Source organism: Astyanax mexicanus, chromosome 13, assembly GCF_023375975.1.
Source record: "Astyanax mexicanus isolate ESR-SI-001 chromosome 13, AstMex3_surface, whole genome shotgun sequence".
Classification (NCBI taxonomy): Eukaryota; Metazoa; Chordata; class Actinopteri; order Characiformes; family Acestrorhamphidae; genus Astyanax; species Astyanax mexicanus.
Window position 1 is genome coordinate 45,064,855 of NC_064420.1, and position 21,959 is coordinate 45,086,813.

General features: G+C 38.3%; 1 protein-coding gene across 7 annotated transcripts in view; it reads right to left on the reverse strand.

The window, feature by feature from the left end:
- Positions 1-9,578: 9,578 nt before the first annotated feature.
- ankrd52a (ankyrin repeat domain 52a) overlaps positions 9,579-21,959 on the reverse strand; it is an 82,736-nt gene continuing 70,355 nt past the window's right edge. For 4 of the 7 annotated variants that reach the window (XM_049462911.1, XM_049462912.1, XM_049462910.1 and 1 more), the window contains exons 21-28: positions 20,914-21,133; positions 20,650-20,737; positions 20,470-20,556; positions 19,847-19,992; positions 18,444-18,526; positions 18,252-18,334; positions 17,623-17,714; positions 9,579-17,166 (exon numbers count right to left, since the gene is read on the reverse strand). In XM_049462911.1, the coding sequence (XP_049318868.1) occupies positions 16,916-17,166; positions 17,623-17,714; positions 18,252-18,334; positions 18,444-18,526; positions 19,847-19,992; positions 20,470-20,556; positions 20,650-20,737; positions 20,914-21,133 (1,050 nt within the window). In that variant the 3' untranslated portion in view covers positions 9,579-16,915. Of the gene's footprint in view, positions 17,167-17,187; positions 17,715-18,251; positions 18,335-18,443; positions 18,527-19,846; positions 19,993-20,469; positions 20,557-20,649; positions 20,738-20,913; positions 21,134-21,959 lie in introns of those variants that run through there. The other 3 variants (XM_049462915.1, XM_049462913.1, XM_049462914.1) reach the window with 3 other exon arrangements.

The following is a 21,959-nucleotide window of genomic DNA, read 5'->3' on the forward strand; positions in this document are numbered from 1 at the left end:
GCCGCTAACGTTAATATGCTAGCTAACTCGCCGCTAACGTTAGTATGCTAGCTAACTCGCCGCTAACGTTAGTATGCTAGCTAACTCGCCGTTAACGTTAGTATGCTAGCTAACTCGCCGCTAATGTTAGTATGCTAGCTAACTCGCCGCTAATGTTAGTATGCTAGCTAACTCGCCGTTAATGTTAGTATGCTAGCTAACTCGCCGTTAATGTTAGTATGCTAGCTAACTCGCCGCTAACGTTAGTATGCTAGCTAACTCGCCGTTAATGTTAGTATGCTAGCTATCTCGCCGCTAACGTTAGTATGCTAGCTAACTCGCCGTTAATGTTAGTATGCTAGCTATCTCGCCGCTAACGTTAGTATGCTAGCTAACTCGCCGTTAATGTTAGTATGCTAGCTATCTCGCCGCTAACGTTAGTATGCTAGCTAACTCGCCGTTAATGTTAGTATGCTAGCTAACTCGCCGCTAATGTTAGTATGCTAGCTAACTCGCCGCTAATGTTAGTATGCTAGCTAACTCGCCGCTAACGTTACTATGTTAGCTAACTCGCCGCTAAGGCCGTAGTTACCAGACTTTTAGTTTAAGACATTTTAAGTACCCACGGGAACCCTGTCTTTCGTGTGTCAGTGCATGTTGCAGGCCTGAATCGCTGCTTGTGCACGTTGTGGTCTTAAACTAAATGGCCGCTATATTAAGTAATAAAAAACACTCGGCCTACTCAGGGTCCATGGTGTGGAGAGCTGCTAACGTTACCTTGCTTCTGAAAGGGGAATCCAGCGTTGCCAGAGGAAGTCTGAGCCTCACGGCAGTTTAGACTGGTTATCTGGTGATAATTGAGGTGAAAACGGTGCACTAATACCTGGTACCCAGTCTCTCTGGTTCAGTTCACTGGGAAAGCGAACTTCAGCTCACTCGGGGGCTGTTAGCCGATGGGGCAGACCTCAGCAGCAGAACTTAACTTTACGAGTTTGGCTCTTTGGCTTATCTGTCCACTTTCAGGTTCTCTGGTTGACAACCCAGCGCTTGACTTGCCGATAAAATAACAAAATATAACGTGTTTTACATTATTATTCTATATTTAGATGCTGCGTTCATCTCTCTCTCTTCCCCTGCTTCTCGCTCCGTCTCCCTCAGAGATACCCCTCGCTGCAGAACCACAAGTCCAGGGGGTGGGGCTGGATCTGATCCAACTCTTCCTACATCGTGTTTTCATTGGTCTGAAGCAGATCGGACTCTTCCCCATCCGGTTTTACTCACTCGCCTTTCGGAGTCCTAACCCTACCCCTAACCCTAACCCTAACCTAAAAGAAGATATGGGTGGTCAGGAGGTCAGGCTCCACCCCTTGGATCAGATCCAGCCCCACCCCCTGGACGTGTGATTCTGCAGCGAGGGGTACTTGCTCCCTCACACACATCTCCCCGCCCCCCTACAGCCTAAGCACCAATCAACAGGAAAGGTAGACTCTGACAATGAGTGACACCACTTCTAGCCAATGAAAAGGCTTTTCAACTTACAAGCCTCATACTCAGTATTTTTTAAAACATTTTATATACAGTTTTTAACCCATGAACTGTATAACCGTATTTTAACCGTATTAAACAGTTTTTAGAGATTTTAGAAACTTTACCACAAAGGCACTTTATGAAATAAAATAAAAGTAAACCCAAAATTTACCAGGGGTACATCATAATAATAAAAATACTGTAATATACCATGAAACCGTCAGAATTTTGAAAAATACTGTGATATGCATTTTTGGTAATACTGCCCAGCACTAGTCAGTATAATAAAAGTCATCACCCGTAAGAGTATAAATGGAATTTTATTGAACAAACCTCCCGATGACGACAGTAAATTCCTTAAAAAAAAAAAAAACAACTCAAAATGTATTTTATATTTTTTATTCATTATTTTATAGGTTGTAAAGAACTGAAATGGTAATTTGTTTTTTTTTTTGTGATAAAAAATGTATAAAATTTTTATATACACAAAATTTGAAAATGGTCATTTGTTGAATTTGCAGCTGCACTCTTAATCTTATTAACTTGCCTGGCAGAAAGCTTCCTCATTTTGCCTTTATCTGCACGAAGCCATCTGTGCTCTGAATCAGCCACAAACCTCTTCACAGTACAGACATATGTAATGTTTTCATACCTTGTACAAGACATTGCACTATTTGATGCTTTTCGGCTGCAGAGAGATCGTTTTTCTTTCCCATGTTGCTTGAAACATGTGGCCTGCTTAATAATGGGGAACATCCTTTTTAAGTAGTTTTACTATAATTGGACTCACCTGGCAAACTAATTATCACAGGCGTCTGACATTTGATTTCAGCGATCCAAAGAGACACAATATCATTCATGAGTTTAACTAAGAAACAAAAAAAAAAAAATTTTTATGACAGATCAGCACACTTTATTATTATTATTATTATTATTATTATTATTATTATTAACTTCCTCATTTCACCCTGTTCTTCCGTGATCAGGACCCTGATGGGGGGAACTGGCACGGTGGTGATTAGTGCACTAGTCTGTGTTGCACAGGCATGAGTGAATCGGGGAAGGAGGGAAAAAAAAAAAAAAAAAAAAAAAAAGACCTCATAATGCCCCTTATACATCAATCAAGGTCATTTGATAGGTCAACATATTTAAATTTTGTCTACACTTTAAATTTATGCTAAAGGTTATTTAAAAACAAAAAAAACAAATTCAATTAAACGTTATTTCTTTAGTGCTTTTACAACAAAGGTCACATTGACTAGAAATAGGAGGAGTAAGTATTACGTAGAGGGAAGTAAAAACAGAAATCGTAACCATCCACTTCATTCATACAGTGCTGGATTAATCCAAAACAGACAGGAAAAAAAAAACACAGTACACCGACCATTACGTAGCAATAGCACTTTATTTCAAACATAACCAATCCTAAGCCACAATACTGAATGACAAGACCTACTGGCTGCAGCATATTATGAAACTGACAAACGTAAATGTATGGGTTTCCTCTTTTTAACATATTTTAAAGTCAGAGAGACCGAGTCTGTAGAATATAATGCCAAATTCCAAACAAAGATAAATGCTCCTTCTTACTTAAATACATGTACAGATGTTCACATCTGTTAGTAACAATTAACCATTTACAAGCTCCTACTATGAATTAACAAGGCAAAGTGCTTTCAGGATTGCATTGTCACACAAAAATGAATGGCTTGAGGTTTTGAGGGGGCACAGGTAGGGGCGGGGCAAGGCTGGGCGGGGTGTGAAAGAGCGAGGCCGTCCATCAAGTTTGGGGTTTAGAAGTGCAAGAGAGAGACTATGATGAATTTCGGACCCAAAAAATACAATTAGAAGAAGAAAATTCACCAAAGTTCCTCCATCGACAATGCCAGAAACTTGTGCATATGTGCGGGAGGTAATAATGCTAATGCTGCTCAGATATTATTAATAATAATAACAATTAATGGACGCAGTGTTTTGGAACGGCTTGGCGTAAGGCTTGGGGACTCTTATTATGCCCCATCAGAAAAAAAAAAAAAAAAAGACGTAGAACTCCAACCTATGCCCTTTCAATCCCCACCCCCCCTTTCCCCTGCCGCCAGTAGAAAATTAGGTTGTTGCTTCGGTACCAAAGTCACACGCCCACCTGCACAAACCCAGAAACTCACCAAGATTATATATAATCACACACACGCACACACACTATGAAGAAGAGTTGTAAACTTGAATTCAGAGGGCTCACAGTGAACATTGAGAAAGTGGGAAAGAAGGAGGGGGGGGGGGGTCTGAAGTTGCAAATAAACAGCAAATGAAGAGGGGGAGAAAAAAAAAGAGGAAAAAGGAAGAGATAAGGAGGGAGAAGGGTATAAAAGCTGAATATATAGGCTGATAGTCTTCCCTGTTTTAGTGAATACAATTTACAAAGAAAAAAAAAAGTAAATACGATTAAAAAACAAAAAAAAAAAGTGTCTATGTATGACAATAGAGCAATAGGCAACATACATGACATCATTTCAATCCTATCGTCCCCGTTCACACCTGATCACTTCATGCGATTAGTATCTGGATTGTATCCTGATGAGACTTTAACCAGAGATGCGTTTGACTACAAAGCATAAAGTGCACGTGTTTACTCAGACTGAAATCTGAATGGAGGAAATTCGCTCGTCACGTACAAACCAAGGCTGCATGATATACGATCTTTACCGCTAAAGTCACATAAAGCATATTAAGCCATACATGTCATCAGGCTACATCTCGCATCTACATATTTTCCTCAGTTTTCCTTGCATATTTACCAGAATTTCAAGAATTTATAGGGTCAATATTTAGAATATCAAATCATTGTTGCATGTTGAATTATTGCCTTAAGTTTAAATCTTCCTGTATTTATTAATGCAACAAATAAAAAATTGCAATGTACCTGCCTCTATTAATAATTTTACATGACGTCAGCCATATTTCACGTCACAGACATATTTCATGTCCGAGACGCATTTTAAATGCATGTCAGGTGCATTTAAAGTCTGATTTCAAAGATTTTAAATGTTCAGACTGCCAGAACAAATCTGAATTTGGCATATCTAGATTGTATCCAGGTTAATGTTTAGATTAAATGACAGATTAATTCATTTAAAATCAGTTTGCTATTTCAGATCCAAACCACATTTGTCTCAGTCTGGATGCTCTGTGTTTTTCTGTGTGACTTACAATAGTCTGAAGGAGCCAGAAACCAAATTTGGAGGTTTGAAATGTGATTAAGAATGAGATCGGATTTAAAATTAGATCTGATTTGGTGTTAATCAGAACACAATAAATAACAACCTCATTAAATCCAGAGTGAGAAAAGTGTGCTGGTGCAAGAAGAGCGACAAAAGCTAGTTACCAACTCCGACCTCCACACCACAGCAACTCATGCAGATATATACGTTTGTGATGTCCAGACAGGCAAATCCAATCTGATCACTTGCAAATAACAGTGTGCACAGTCATCTCGAAAGATCGGATTGGTTCTGAGAAACAACCTTATCCAGATAAATGATCCAGATACTCAACACGCATAAAGCGAACAGGTGTAAACAGAGCCGATGAAACGGGAATAAACAAAAAGCATGATTAAAGCATAAAGAATATAAAATATAATCATTTTCTAATACAGTCTGGCTTCACATTCCAGTGGTACTCTGCTGTGTGTAGACACTTAAAATTCACTTATTCTCATGTTACACCGACAGACACACAGTCAAGCACACCTTATTTTACTTTGTTTGTTTCCATATGCAATATTATCGCCTGTTGGTTATAAGTTATACATATATCTGTTCCATATACATACACGTATTCCATTGATCACCACGACGGGTGAACTAATTGATACATCAAGCTGTAACACGCAGAGAGGTAGGAATAATGCTACTACTCGTCAATAACATCAACAACAAATAGATTTAAAAAAAAAAAAAAAAAAAGCGCCACAAATACAAATCAATGGGAATCTGGTTTCAGATATTTAGGTCAGGCTTTAAGCAGAGGCAGAGGTGTGTTTTTAAACGCACAACAAAAATTTCCACCAAGTAAAAATGAAGTCATGATCTTATTGGCTGATTTTGACAGAATTTGAGTGATGTCACAGACCCTGTAGTGGTCCCAGGCTTTCAGCACATGCTGGTGATGGCATCTTCTCCAACTTATTTATTCTTTTTTTTTTCTTCAGAACACAAAAAGGACAGAATTACGAAAATTACAAGAGAGAGAGAGAGAGTATTTGCAGATATGTCGATGAGGTATACGAGGTTTGATACATGACCCCAGGCGATTCTCACACAAACGCACTCACATACGTACATATAATTATACGCAAACACATACACACACACACACGCGCACACACACGCAGGGTGCTGCCTGACACCATCAGAGCATAGTTATTTTTGCTTCTCCTTTTTTTTGTAACAGCAAAAAGCATGTAGATCAAAAAGCAAGAGAGTAAAAGAGGGGAAAAAAAAAACCCAAAAAACGTCTCATAGACTTTGGGTCCGCGCCATACTGGATCCGATACACGTGAGACAAAATGACGAGAGACAACGAGATCAGTGTATTAAAGCCCACCCATTCTTAAATGGCCAAATCCTGTACATATCAAATTCACATTCAGTCTGACTGAAGTAAGGCTCTCTCAGTACTGTAGGTTCAGTCGCGAGGAGAGGGTGTTTACCTAAGGTGCCACGCAATAGACGAGCCAAAAAAAGTGACCCAGCAATCAAATCATATGAAATATATCGAAATATACAATTGTCTCTTGATTGTATTGCTTGTTTTTACGTCATTTATTCATTTATTTCTCTTCTTTAGAACGAAATAAATCAAATTAACATGTGTGTCACTGGCCATCTCAAAAAAGAGAGAGAAAGAGAGACATGGATTGGTCCTGTGTGATAAAATACTAGGCTACTATTTGTTTATTTTTAATAGATTTTTTTTCTCAAAACACATTTTCTTCTTCTTCATCTTCTAAAAGCAGTGCGAGCTCACCGGCTGCGGTTCAGCTCCAAACACTTCAGTATTATTGATTGCTTATGGTGGAGAAAAAGGAGGGGGGAATATAAAGGACCTTGAAAGTAGGTACAAACTAGTTACAATATTTTGGTCTTAAACAACAACACATGAAAAAAAGTTCTTTAACCATGGTCACCAAATACTGAGCTGAACTCAACTGAACTTCCCCTGGTGTGATGGAATGTTTGATTCAATTAGGCCCGCCACGATAATATAATATATATCCGTGTTTTTTTAAAATAGCTGCAATAAGCAATAGTGTCATAATGAGAAACAAATTTTACTTCAGTGATATGTTGATTGTGGATTTACTAATTATTTAGTGACATTTTTTTGGCTGAGAATGCAAAAAAAAGTAGGGCTGTAAAATTGTTTAAATAAATACAGATACCGTACCATATTTTAATTTTTTGTTGTAAAAATAACGATTTTCAAACACCATTCGAATATATATTGATTCGTTTACATGTAAAGATTGGTGTCAGAAGTGGTTCTTTTAGTCTTGTGTTTAAGCCCCGCACACTAGAACTTTGTTGTTAGATCCCCCTGCTTTGATGCTCTGAAGGGATTTAAAAGTAAATTCATCATTTATTCAGATTTAAACAAATCTGTACATCACAATATAATGTGGTGTACTTAATTGTAACCTCTGTATCGTGATTTGCATCATATAGCCAATTTCTGATGAAAAAGACCTAATTAAATTTCTCTTTTTTGCCAATTTATCATAAAATCACAGTGATAGTTGGTATATCTACTGGGAGGTTAGAAATGTTAAGTGGTAAATAACTGTCTAACTGAAGAGATGTGTAAATGTAGTAAAATTAAGTACATTTTTTCCCTAAAATTTTCATTTATTCTCAAATATTCTCATTTGATGTGCATCTCTAGATAATATAACAATGAGGTTTCCATCTTTTAAAGAGCGGTAAACTATTCAGAACTATTTAGATAGATTGGGTTCTGCCCACCAAGTAAAACAAAAAAAAAATCCTTATATTGTTTTATATTTCGGTCAAAAAAAAAATAAAAAAAAAAATAATAATAATAATAATTATTGTGGCGGGCCTAGATCTGATAATCAGTGTCAAATTTATCCCCATATAGGTAGTTATGACTTATGATGAAGGCTTTGTCCAGACTAACCGTATCTAAATGCTCTCATGCACATCCAAAAACACTGCTAATAGACTCCCATTATCCCATTCTTCTTATTATTACTGTATCAACATACAAGCTAAAAAGAAACACACTTAATTCACTAGTAACTGGCCACACCCACCTACAACCATCATCAAATCAGTCGATTTCGTACCACAACAGGCCAAATCAGTAAGCAAACTGTTAGGCAATTTTTGGTATTTAAACATAAAAAAATAATAATAATAAAAAAAAATTTTAATTCCGTACAAATTCACACGACAAGCGGTCGAGTAGTCACGCCTGTGAGCTGTGAATGCTGATGTAACATCAACGCGACACGTCCTTTTGGAGAGAAGGAGAGCGGAGAACATCTAGTTAAACGAACGAATCGATGACAAAAATACAAAAAACGTCATCGTTGCAGAAAGCTAGAGGTCTACAAGTACTGACACGGTTAAGATGCCTGTCACAGTCTCCACCAAGTCTTCTTTTTTCTTTTTAATAAATGTATTTTTTATTATTATACATTCCACGAGAAAGTGCCACTTTTACGGAGGCAAAGCCAGAGGTTTAAACGGAAATCCTGAAAAATTCTCAGAAATTATTTAACTAATAACAAAACCAAAAAAAACCCTGCTCAGACAAAAAAAAAAAAAAAAAAAAAAAAAGGTTGATTCTCGAGGATTTATGTTCCTCCTCCGTTAAGGATGCTATGGTGCACGATTCCAAAAAAAATAAAATAAAATAAAAAATAAAACAAAAACAAAAAAAAGTTACCACAAGTTATTGCACTTTAGTCCAATCCGTTTCAGGTGGATACTACGACGGACGCGATCACAAGATAGAGAGGACAGTTCATGCTGACATTCTACAAGACACAATTACAACCCATTTATTTAAATTTCTGTTTCAAATGCACGACCACACGGAAAAAACACGGCACACGTCCACTTCACTAAAGAACTCGTAACACGTCGTAAAACTACACGGGATTTCGTCCGTTTTTCTGAATTGAAGTCGCTAGTTAGCACAGACCCATCAGGTTGGATTAGATTTACAGAGATTAGTCACTTATTTGCCTTCGCGAGGTCCACTGCAAAGCCACTGCACAGTTTCAGAGGCTCCTGATTGTTCACGACACGAGATTCATGTTTTATCCATCATAAATGTCTAGCCGAATGACTTGGATAGACAGAGAGATTTCTACAAATTATACCAATCATATTTTTTTCTTTTTCTTCTTCATTCGTAAGGCTCACTAAAAGGTATTAATGGAAGACCATACCCTGTGGCATGTACTTGATAACAAAAAGGCACAATCCCACATATTTACCACATGGCGTAGTAGTAGTAGTAGTAGTAAGAATATTAGTAATAGTAGTAGATTTGGAAATTAAACAAACAGTGAAAATGCTTACAGACTCCAAAGTAATATATAGCAGCATGCCACACAAAGCAGTGATATGGACTAGCTGAGATGAAACGCTTGGTCAGCTGATGCCAACGAGCAACGAGCAACGAGTAAGGTCAGTTTCAGGTTGAAGAATTACGCTTCATAGCTCTGTTGATTTGGTTCAAAAAAATTTTATATAAATAATAAGAATAATAAATCTTGTGGCACTATGCGAATTCTCGTCTGAAGAAAAAAAAACAAAAATATATATGCACATACATATGTATATATATTCCTGCATAGCTTTTGTCACATATGATCGGATGGAGTTTAAAGGGATCCCCATAGGCCTCGTATATAAAAACTACTACTCCAGTCAGGCTCTGTTGGTTGTATTATAATCATCATCACTAAGGGCGGTGATCAAATAAGCTGCCGCGAGAAAAGCGTCTGAGAAAAAAAAATAATAATAAAAAAAAATTAAATACTGAAGCAGCTGTTTTACAACAATCATTCGCATATTTTACCATATTTAACGTCAGGGGGAAGATTATCGTATCAAATCAGGGAGGGGGGAAAAAAAAAAAAAAGAAAAAAGCTACAATGGTGGCATTGAACGATTTTTAACCCTTATTATAGCTAAAAGTTAAAAGGACATCAATTTTTGTAGTAGTTCATCAGCACCCTACAATAAAAAAAAGAATCTCTCATCATTCTCTTAAAGGCCTCAGAACTTGCTCTCTTTCGTCATTTCATTCTTTCGCAACAACGTTAACGGAATCGACTGTACCACGCAAACACAACAAGCACAGTCTTTTGTCTTTCTCGGTTATTTGTTTCCTAGTTTTGAGGTAAGATAACCAGATAAATGCTTTCTAAACTTTCAGAATCTCCTGTACTACTATCCACATATTAATGACTTACTTACAGTGCTTACACATGGCTCTCCCTGCCACTTAACCCATCACCAATTCACTTTATTTTAAGTCACACTCTGCCTCTTTTCCAACTGCCACCAAGGAGGTGGGGGAGGGGGTGGCACACTGTGTTCTCTCTGACTCTGGCAGCTGATGCCGTAGCAGCAGCATGACACAGGATTTAGTTGTTTGATCTTTGAAACAGTGTCAGCGCCTTAAGACTAATTTATACTTTTCTTTGAACATACGACATAGCCTACCTGTACCCTGCACGTAGCCATGTACCTCCACAGAAAGGTAAAGGGGTTGGACAATGAAACTGAAACACCTGGTTTTAGACCACAATAAGTTATTGTCTAATTCTGCCGTAATTCTGCCGTGATTTGAGCAGCCGTGATTTGAGCAGCCGTGGTTTTAGTTTTTTTTGGACACAATCCGGGTTAGCGTCCACAGTTAGTCCTGTTGGATGTGGTTGGTCCTTCTTGGTGGTATGCTGACATTACCCTGGATACCGTGGCTCTTGATACATTACAAAGACTTGCTGTCTTGGTCACAGATGCGCCAGCAAGACGTGCACCAACAATTTGTCCTCTTTTGAACTCTGGTATGTCACACATAATGTTGTGTGCATTGCAATATTTTGAGCATAACTGTGCTCTTACCCTGCTAATTGAACCTTCACACTCTGCTCTTACTGGTGCAATGTGCAATTAATGAAGATTGGCCACCAGGCTGCTCCAATTTAGCCATGAAACCTCCCACACTAAAATGTCAGGTATTTCGGTTTCATTGTCCAATCCCTGTAACTACGTGATGCAGACAGCAGCAGCTGTGATTGGTCCAGTTTGCTGTTTAAACTGCAGAGCGGCGCAGTCTCACTGACTCACGATCGCCGTAGGCAACGCAGAAGTATAAACCAGCCTTATGACTTTAGCAATATTGACGATTGTTTAGTAAATTCTTCACAATAACTTTACAATATTTGCCTTCATTCATTTGTTACAATTAAAAGTATTAAAGTGATGTAATATTGTAACCAAACAGCTTATATATACACACATACACGTTATTAAAACCTTGCCGCATCATTCCGCAAGGACACAGTAGTGCATCTCTATGGGTGTGTGCACACACACAATGTAATAGCTCTCAAACATACAATACAAAAGTAATACGAATCTCTGCTCCAGTCTTTACGCTCCGTTTGGTCTTGATGCGATTCACTTCGGTAAGTTCTATTCCTTGTATCATTCCTATTTATTTGCTCTTTGCGAAAAGGTTTCTTGGGTGGAAGTCCTTTGCCCCTTTTGTCCTATATGGATGTACTACTAGTCAGAGGTATGTTATGTTTGCAGTGGGTTTTTTTGTCAGTTTTTTGGGGGATTTAAAGGGTAAAAACAGTCGATTTTTGTGTTGTTTAGACAAAAAGAAACAACTACAAACTAGATAGATACACTGTAAAAGTAAGGAAACGAAGCACAGTTCACGACTAAACTTGATAGACTTCAGATAGAATAACTGACTGGCTTACAGCTGCTAAACTCTGGATATACAACAAATAGTACCACGTGACTGTGACTGAAAGCAGAAAAAAAAAAAATAAAAAAAATACTCTACACACATACAAACCCACCCACTGGTCTATTCATCCATCACCACACACACACACACACAACAAAAGAGAGGATGTTACCTAGTTAGTTGGTGATAGATAAAGTCATGTGACCCATCATTAAACATATATAGTGTGTGGCAATGTGTGTTTGTGTTTATATGTATATAAATGTATATTACTTTCTCTGCAGGAAAAAAAATAAAACACAAAAAAAAAACAAACCCAATAGATGTGTGCTTCTTGACAATATTGGGGTCAGACAAATAGCAGACCCAAAATTCAGAAAAATCCTCCTCACCCTCATCCTCCTCCTCCTCCTCCTCATCATCTCTCAAGTGCTGCAACTGCTTGTTGAGTACACCATTTCCTCTTAAGGCAAGTAGCTCGAGATAAATAGGACATAGCATAAATCAAATAGGTATTTATATTCATATATATGTATATATATTGCCTTAAACGGACGTGTCTTCAAGTAGAAGGGACACTGAAGTCCACTGAGGTAAATTAGACATTCCATCAGTCCACACACCACCTTTGAGAGTAATAAGCTAGACACACAGCACAGACACAACAACACACACACACACTTACACCATTAAGACACAGTCTGAAGTAGCTACATCTTATCTATCCCCATTTTCTGCTAATCGGATGCAACGTTTAAAAGGCTGTTCTAGTTTTAACTTCACGCAAACTTTTTTTATTTTATTTTTTTAATAATCTACTTATTTTTTGCTTACAATTCATTGCAAGCATCATAGCTTGATTGGTGTGTCTAAAAATTTGCAAGATCACCCTCAGAACCCCATGGACATGCATGTTACTCCACATCATTACAGCAAAAACAAAAGGAAATGCACTCAAACCCTCCTCCTCTTGACACAGTTAAGGCATCATTTTATCAAATGCTAAAAGACTTTATTTTTTTGCCAATTAACAGATTACTGGCCTTGCGAAGAGACACATTTTACTTCTTAGACCTTTTTGATTGTGACAAATGGATTGTTTACTTAAAAGGTTTGCACTGATACATTTTTATAGACCAATATAAAACAACAGATCAGCCATAACATTAGCACCACCTTCCTACTATTGAGGTGTTCCCCCTTTACAGACAATTTATACTTCTGCACCGAACCTACGCATCGCCATTTACCAAACGCCATAGCTCGACTCCCACCTCACTGGAAATGTAACTATAAAGCTCAATGAAGAAAAGATTAGTTTTTTATAGGGGTACATGGGGTACTTTTCTCTTTTATGGGGGTCCTCTAGGATTTTTTCTCGTCCAGAAGGACCATGTACGTGTTTCTCTGACATCCTCTGAGAAAATTACAGGCAGAATTATCTACTGTTTTTCGCTGAACTCCATGGTTTCGGCTTTCTCGATGATCCTCCTGTTTTGTTTTTTTTTTCAATTGCAGTCCGGACACAAGAGTTTGAAAATGTGAAATATTTTATATATTATATCCCCCTGAGAAACGAATCCCTTCCGGATAGGGCTTAGACAGACAGATGCAGCTGTGATTGGTCCGACGGGCCTTGTGTTCCTGCTCACACCCTCCCACCTTCACGGTTTAAACTGCAGAGAGACGCAAAGCCACTGATACGCGCACGCAGAATTATAAACATGCTTGTACTACATACAACACTCTCGCTGTATACGCATAGGCTATGCCATAGGTTTGATGCACAAGTAGAAATTGGCCTTCACCCTTGTGCAACCACAACTGATTTGACCATTTGAGGCATCAAAGATCCCTAATAAAAAGTTCAATGTATGTAGTGCCATTTTCCAAACCCAAAGACAAGATATCTGAAATAGACCTGTAATTTGTGAGGAGGGGCCTACTTGAAAATCACATCACTGACCTGTTGCCACTGCAGACGACAAGACAATCAATAGTTTAATTTCACCTGTCAGGTGGTGGTAATGTTACAGCTGATCGATTTATATTGTTTAAAAAAAAAAAAAGTTACTTCTAACTTGTTTAAGGTGAGATCACAAAAATATTGAACTTAATTTATGCACTACGATTACCCCAAACTCAATCAAATAAAAGGCAGAGAGATGAAAAAATTCTTATGGCACAATTGATCATATATTTTAGAAAGGGTATTATCGTATTTAGGTTTTTATCTGTTGTCAAGAAGTTGATTCAGCCAACAAGTGTCGCCCTCATTATACACAATAACCTACAGCCCCACAGCTGACTGCTCATCACTGAGCACAGCCTCAATTCCAATCCATAAGTCACAAAACAAAGCTAAATCCATTTATGTGCACCCTCCAGACAGATTTAATCCTTCAATAATTTAATCTAGCTTGTAAAATTCAATCCATCAATACAACAGCTGGCAGTGCTAATCTATATTAATTGCTTATAACAACATCACGCTGACCTGAGTGCCTATACTAAAGTCTAATTTCACTTTTGGATCAGTATCCGTAAACTTCCAAATACAGCTTCTGTTTTTGAACTCATTTAAGCTGCATTAAAAACCAGAAATAGTTTTACCAATAGGATACGGAAAAGTGCCTTTTTTTCCAAAAAAATAAATAAAAATCAAGCAGCCAAACAAGTGCTTTATCTCAGGCCTGTAGCTGAGCTCCACTGTATAAAGCAAGTTGATTCTCTGTAATTTCAAATAAAGTCTTTAAAGCGCCCCCTATATTGATGACTGCCTACTCACCAATAATGAAAACACAGGAAAAGTCCAAAAAGTAAAGCCTACACTTGAATTAGAAGCAGATCTTAAAGGCCAAAGTGTCTAATTTAGCTTAAAAATTGTAGATTTCCATTTATAACGTACTTTAGGTCTGAATGTCTCACCTGTGCTGTTTAAATGCATTATGAAAAGTGAGCCATTTATTTATTCATAGTAATAACAATAATAATAATAATAATAATAATAATAATAATAATAGAGGAGAGGAAATTAAAAGCCCTTTCAATTGATTGTCTCTTTACTACTCAAGCAAATATTGCATGTCCATGTTCTGCAAATGAAAGGGATATTAGTGGAGGATATTTTCCGGCCCCAATCTACTCTCGGAAATTTTGTGGCTTAGACGTAAAATGAAGAAAGGAAGCACATTCGTACATTGAACAGTTAATTAATCTACCTTTGGCAATAAGGAAGCATTTCGTACAAAAAAAAAAAAAAAAAAAAAAAAAAAAGAAGAAAAAAGTGGGGGGACACAACATGCTGCTTTAAAAGATTTTCAACAAGTGAAAGACGCACAATGTCCTTTTTAAAACTGTTTTCTTTTTTAAACCAGATCATCAAAAAGACGATTAAGGAAAAGAATGAACGTACGAACGAACAAAAACTTTGGTCATACCGATAAACAGGGAAAAAAAAAAATTAGAAAAATTAGCCAGATCATCATATTCAACATCACACAAATGGCGACTTTCGTTTGCGCGAATGTTCTTGTGTATATTTGAAAGTGTATGAACTGCAGAAGTTAAAGCCATTCACTCCCTGACAGAGAAAAGCTGCTCAGAAAAACATAAGCTCTTTCCCACAGAGCACCTACTAGTGAAGTCACTCCTTAATAAAAACACTGAGAACTGAGTCAAAATTAACTCCTTTTTAACAGCAAAACGCTTCAACAAAAATGCTCCATATGGCTAAAGTTAAAGAGTTAACGTACTGTGTAAGAGGAAGCACCACTTAAGCTGTGAACGAATGGTGTCAAATCTAACTGACTGGACCATTGAAGAGAAAAAAAAAAAGAGCTCTGGAGGAAAAGGCACTGCAAAAAGCAGCTCAATGCAATACAAGACATTATAGTTAGATGTTGTTAGGCTTTGATATGGTCTGCTATAGAGGGGGGAAATATATATATAAATTATATTCATAATACTAGAAAAAAAAAAAAAAGAAAAAAAAAGAAAAGAAATAGAATAATACGCACTACATGGAGATTCAAGCTAGCAGCTTTCAACTGTTCTCTCCTGCTTCCTCCCGAAATGAAGTGTTCGCTTGAGATATTATAATAAAAAAAAAAAAATACAAAATGTTAATAAAGAGGTGGTCCCAAGGAGCAAGTGCTGTACACCACAATTTCAATTTTAACAGGCCAACGCCGCCCACCCCACCCGCGCTGTAGCTTGTGCTTTCATCAATTCCTCCTCAGTTTATCTAATAGCTGATGGTACACACGAGTATTACTCTTCTCGCTGCTTTTCCTGTTTTAAACGGTATTTTTTTTTAAAGCAGTGATCTGGAGTAACAAATATAATGTTCTGTGTAAACCTATTGCAATGTCCCCAGCTTATTCCTTCCTCACTAAACAAAAAAAAAAAAAAAAAAAAAAAAAAAACAAACACACACACACTACAGTAAACATGCACCATTTTTGACCTTTCCAACCCAGAGGTCATTGGTCGTTTGGCTTAAGGTTGTATGGTTTTTCCCTTGTCAAAAACAAAGTATTTTTTTTCCTCATTTGTGCTAAATTTGATTGCACCCGACATACAATGCACAAGCTTTTTCCAAAAAAAAAAAAAAAAAAAAAAAAAAAGAAAAATCGAATCAAGTATGGGATGGAAATCTGGTTGGACTGTACCACATACCAAACAAATCAAGAAAAAAAAAGAAAAAGAAAAAAAAAAAAAAAGAGAAAACACACCACATACCACAAACACCTAGACTCTCAACCACACACACAAAGAAAAAAATTTAAGCCCATCTAACTCCTGGCCCGCACCTTCATGCTAGTTTAGAGTGACCCGTTTAACAGGACAGGCTGTAAATTCCTACGCAAGGCCACAGCTTCTCAAGACATGGGAAGCATGATATGAAAACCGCACGCTTGTCGCCACTGTGACCGAGAAGATGCAGATGCATAATACTAACCTTAGCCAAGTAAACTGGGCTTAAATTATTAAAAAAAAAAAAAAAAAAAAAAACAAGAAAGGAAAAAGTCCTAAAACCACTTAGTTAGCACTCATGTAAATCCTACTACAATAGATGGCTTGGAATATCAGATTCTTGACTTGAAAAACAAAATGGTCATCAAGAACTACCACAAATAAATAAAACCAATTCTATTAATTCCTCGTCGTCTTCGACTAAAGGCTAAAGAAAACCTGGTGATAAATGGGGCAGGAGGGTTATGTGGCTGTAATTGCATATCGTTTTGACTAGGTGTCTAAAGGAGAGAAGACCAAACTGAGCATCCATACGAACATATACACACATTCTCACACACACACACACACACACTCAAACACAAAGAACTGGTATTCTGAGTGTTGTACATTTCCAGGGAACGCCTCACTCGGTCAGGCAGCCGTCCAGGCCGATGGTGGCGCCGTGTCGATCCTTGCCGTAAGTGTGGCGAAGGCTTCCGTTGGGCAGAGGGGGGCAGGCGGCCGTGATGCCGCAGTGTTTGAGCAGGTTCAGGCTGGGAGACGAGGGGGAGGAGGAGGCGGTGGAGGAGGAAGAAGGCTTCATGGTTGAGAGAATGAGAGCTAGGCAGTCAGCCACTGCTTTGTTGGGGGCGCATGCCAGGGCAGGGGTATGACCTGAAATACGCAGACACAGGCGGTCAGAAATGGAATTACTGTATATTTTTACCCTTTTTTTTTTTTTTTTTTTTACACCTTCTTATTTTTTTTTTATTTAAATTTTTTTAAACTGAAGTCACCCAGACTATGAAGAAACACATAAGGAATCTTGTAGTAACTTAGTGTTAAACAAACCAAAATACTCTGAAGCATTTAGGTGCTCTTATCTGGGGAGCTGTTAACTTGTGGTTTCCTGTACAACAGAGAAAACTCTTGCTCTTCCTTTCCTGGGGCGCTCCTGATGAGAGCCAGTTTCATCACAATGTGTTTGATTGTCTTTAAAAGTATCCTCAAGTGCAGTCGTAAAGTTGTTAAAATTGTTCAAAATGACAGACTTTCAACTTTTAAAGTATTGATTTTCTTTACTAGGGTGTGTGTGGTGCCTCAAGGGATAATTTGAAGCATAGTGCTTACCTTCCTCATCCACTGCCAGCACTGTGGCTCCACGATTCAGCAAAGCCTGAACTACTGTGGCCAGGCCATTCCGGGCTGCTATGTGAAGAGGCCTAAAAATAATAATAAAAAAAAGCAGGAAATTTACCGTGCTTTACAGACTATAAGGCGCTTATAGGATTATAAGCGCCATCAATGAACGTCGATTTTCTGGTCTATTTTCATACAAAGCACACTGGATTATAAAGCGGAAGTATAGCACCAATAGTAGGGACCAATAATATTGTTTCCCTGTTAATTCAAGCAGGTTTCGCTTGATATAAATAAGTCAAACAAGCTCTGAAAACTATTTGAGTGAGAAAAGTGCTTCTGTTTATTTATAGTAAGCATAGATTTGCAGTATTTTAGTTTAGTTAGCAGCAGCACTTAGCGCTAGCAAATGCCGCTTGATAGCACTAGACTGAGGAACCCTGAGTGTTCCAATAACCCAGGGCGCTATCAGCTAGCAATTTATCCCAGGTAGCTTGTTTTAACACAGTAAACATGCAGGCTACAGTCCGATATACTCACCTCAGAACGGATAAGGAACTAGCGATGTGGTTAGCGGCTAAAATATAGCATTAAGGAAAAATACATTGAACAGAACTTACATTTGTAGCATACTGTTGGTTGCATTGATGAGAACGGGATTGTGAATCTCTTTCAAGATCAGCATGGCACACATCTCATGAGCCTAAAGGCAGTACAGGAACGTTCGTCAGCAGGTGACAGATGTCCTTGTTTAAATACAACCAACAGATACTGATCAATAAAAGCAATGTGAAGCTGAAGGCTGGTCATACCTTGCTGCAGGCCAGATGCAGGGCGGTGTTCTTATTTTCATCCAGTATAGACAGGTCTGCTTTGGCTCTGTGCAGCAGCAGGGCTGCAAACAACAATATGAACAGATTATCTTCAGGTATGCTTACATATTGCAAGAAAATCAAAACAGGCCATTTAATCTCCTGAACTGCATATAGATTAATCACAATAAATTATTCAGTAACTAATAGAAGCTGTATATTAAAAAAAAATATAAGGCACTGAAACATCCCTGGTGCCAACTACTATGATAGTGGATGCTGTGAATGCAGTAGATGGATGGGGGATTGTTTGGATGGATGTAAAGAATTCACCAAGGATCAAAGGAGACGGAGTGGTTGTAGCAAATGGATATTGCGGGTACAATAAATGGATGGACAGAGTAGGTATAATAGACAAAAAGGGTCAATGTAATTGTAAGTGGAGGATAGAAAGAGTAGATGGACTGGCTACAGTGAATGGATGGTTGGAGTCGATATAGTGGGAGAAACTAATGCATCTCAAACAATTTGAATAGTATATCATTGAAAAGTATCATGCCATGCGGATTTCATTTCCCAGCAGGACACCCCGTTGCCAAAAGTACAAATTGATCTTATATAATCAAATTTAAGCAGATTTTGGAGTTTTCATTGGCTGTAAGCCATAATCAACAATAAAATAAATAAATGATTAAAATATATCACTCTGTAATACATCTTAAGCCTTAACTGGATTAGTTTCTCAGGGGGACGTCTGTGAAAAATGTCACACATCTACTCAGTGATAAAGGTCTTGTATCCGGACTGCAATTAAAAAAAGCCTAAAAACTCACTGGTTCTCCGGTCATGCAACATCGTGTTCAGTAGCTCCTTAATTCCCACTCGCTGTTGTGTTTACGTGGATCTCCATGAAAACGTGCACCCAAAGTGTAATTATGGTGTGTAGCAGTGAACAAATATCTATTTTATTAAACGCAAGGAGACTAAATTCAGATTACCGAAGGCCCACTGAGTTCAGCGAAAAACAGTAGATAATTCAACCTGTAATTTTCTCAAAGGACGAAAAAAAATGACGAGAAAAACATGTACATGGTCAATCCGGACAGGGATTACAGAGGACACCCATAAAAGAGAAAAATTGAGAAACTAATCCTGTCCGGATTTTATTTTTTTGAGATGCACTAGTAGACGGATGAGTGGATGGGCATTAGTAAACGTACTGAATGGTTGGAGAGGGTGGCGTTAGGGTTGAATGGGCGGAAGGAGAGCGTGCAGTGAGTGTGGTGGATGGATAGAGGGGACAGCTAAGTGTAGATATAGATGTATAACAAAAAAAAAAAAAAAAAAATTAGTTAACAGTGAACATAATTGTAGCAACCAAAAGATCTTAAAGCAGTTCTTACCCACAGCAGCACTCCTGCCCTTGTCAGCAGCAACCATTAGTGCAGAGCGGCCCGAGTGGTCCACAGCATTAATTTCAGCCCCCATTCTCAGAATAAGCTGCAACCCGGCAACATCCTCTGCTACGGCGGCTGCATGGAGCACGGTCCTGCAGGAAGCACAAATTACAGCAATTAAAGACAGACAAAAATCATATTACTACAGTTTGGGTAAACGGGAGGGCTTGTGATTTTAAAAGGCATTACTGTTCATCATTGTCTGAATTGTTATCTGATGTTTAAAGGACTACAGTGTCGTAGACAAGACCGCTAGAGCCGAAGACCCAAAAAAATAAACAACATCTAAAATCACAATTTGCCATCAAACAGCTCATCGCTAAGGTTAGCTATCTGGCAGCTTAAGTTAGCTAGCTCTCCACTAACAGTAGCTCTCTCCCTGGTAACATTAGTAATTTAGCAAGCGCATCACTAAGGTTAGCTAGCTTGATGCTAAGGTTATTTAGCTTGTCACTAGCTTTACTTCTCTTCCTGATAACATTAACATTTTAGCTTAAATGCACTCAATGACTTCAAATGGCAATTAGGCCTTTATATTTCCAAATATTTCCAGCAATTCTTGTACCCACCTTCCTTTGGCATCACCGGTATTGACCAGTGATGTGCCAAAGCTTGAGTTCAAGAGCATCTCTGCAGAACCACTATGGCCATTAATTCTGTTATGGGACACGAGAAGACATCATGAGACTTTTGATCAAACACAGGACTAGTTATTCTTCTCAAAGAACAGGTAAAAACACTAGACTTACAGAGCACAGTGCAGTGGGGTGAAGGGACTTCCCTCCTGAATACTACATGGTTTAAGTTCAAGTACAACTTCCAAACAGTCTTCATGACCTGCCAAAATAAAAGACAAGTTATTTTACATCATGATGGGAAAAAATAAATGAATAAAGATACACGGAGGCTTTTTATTGTTAAATACACATTTACTTAAAGAGAAATAGTAGATCTTTAAGGAAACTGTAGAGAGTAAATCAATACACAATCAGAACAATCAGTTATTTTCTTACCATGATAGGCTGCCCAGTGTGCAGGCGTGAAGCCATGGCGGTCAGTGATTGGATCTTGTGGGTGGGAGTGGTCAGCAGCAGACAGCAGGCTGGACAGAATCTCAGCGTGGCCACAAGAAGCAGCCAAGTGGATCGGAGTGCGTCCTCGAACATCTCGACTCACGACTGAGGCATTGTGGGACAGCAGAGCGGTCACACAGTCCTCCCAACCCAGTAACGCCTGCAGAGTGAAGACACACACAGAAACTATTGAATTAAAATAAATTAATTACCAGATATTAGTTAGAATTTGGGCTGCAACTAATGACTATTTTAGTAGTCGATTAATCTGGTGATTATTTTCCTGAATAGTCGATTAACCATGATTACTTTTAGTATGCCCTTCAGTTGTGTTTCCTATATGGTGAGGCTCCCACTCCAATGCATGTTTTACTGCGATATTTTATTGATCCCGAAGAAAATTTAGCAGCCAGTAGCAGTTACACAACACAGTAGAAACAAACAATAGGGGAGGTACAGTCAGAAATATACGACTACAGAAGATTCTAACTGAGATTTGAAATATTAACTATACCTTATAAGATAAATACAATAAAAAAAGTTGAAAAAAGAATATACATAAATATATAAACAAAAAACATGACAGTAACCAGCCGTAGATATGAGGTAGTGCAGTAATACAGAATAATTTAGGTTAAAAGCCCAAGACAGACTTTGCAGGATATTTTGATTCGTCTCGTATAAAATTGTGGTAGTGTGGGTGGTGTGGTCAACTCCTGATGCATCAGTCTGCACCAAAAACGGCCGCTCCCAGTCTGGACTCCATAGCACAGGTGCTGAACACAATCGTGACTTCAGCGTCTCAAAAGCCTGGTCACACTCCGGTGTCTGGTGACCTTTTGCAGATGATCTTTCTTTGTGAGTTCTGTGAGAGGTGCTGAAACACTGGAGAAGTCCGGGATGAACCTCCGGTACCACCCCACCAGACCCAGGAAGGATCGGACCCGTCTCTTCGTTGTGGGGATCGGGGTGTTCCGAACTGCCTC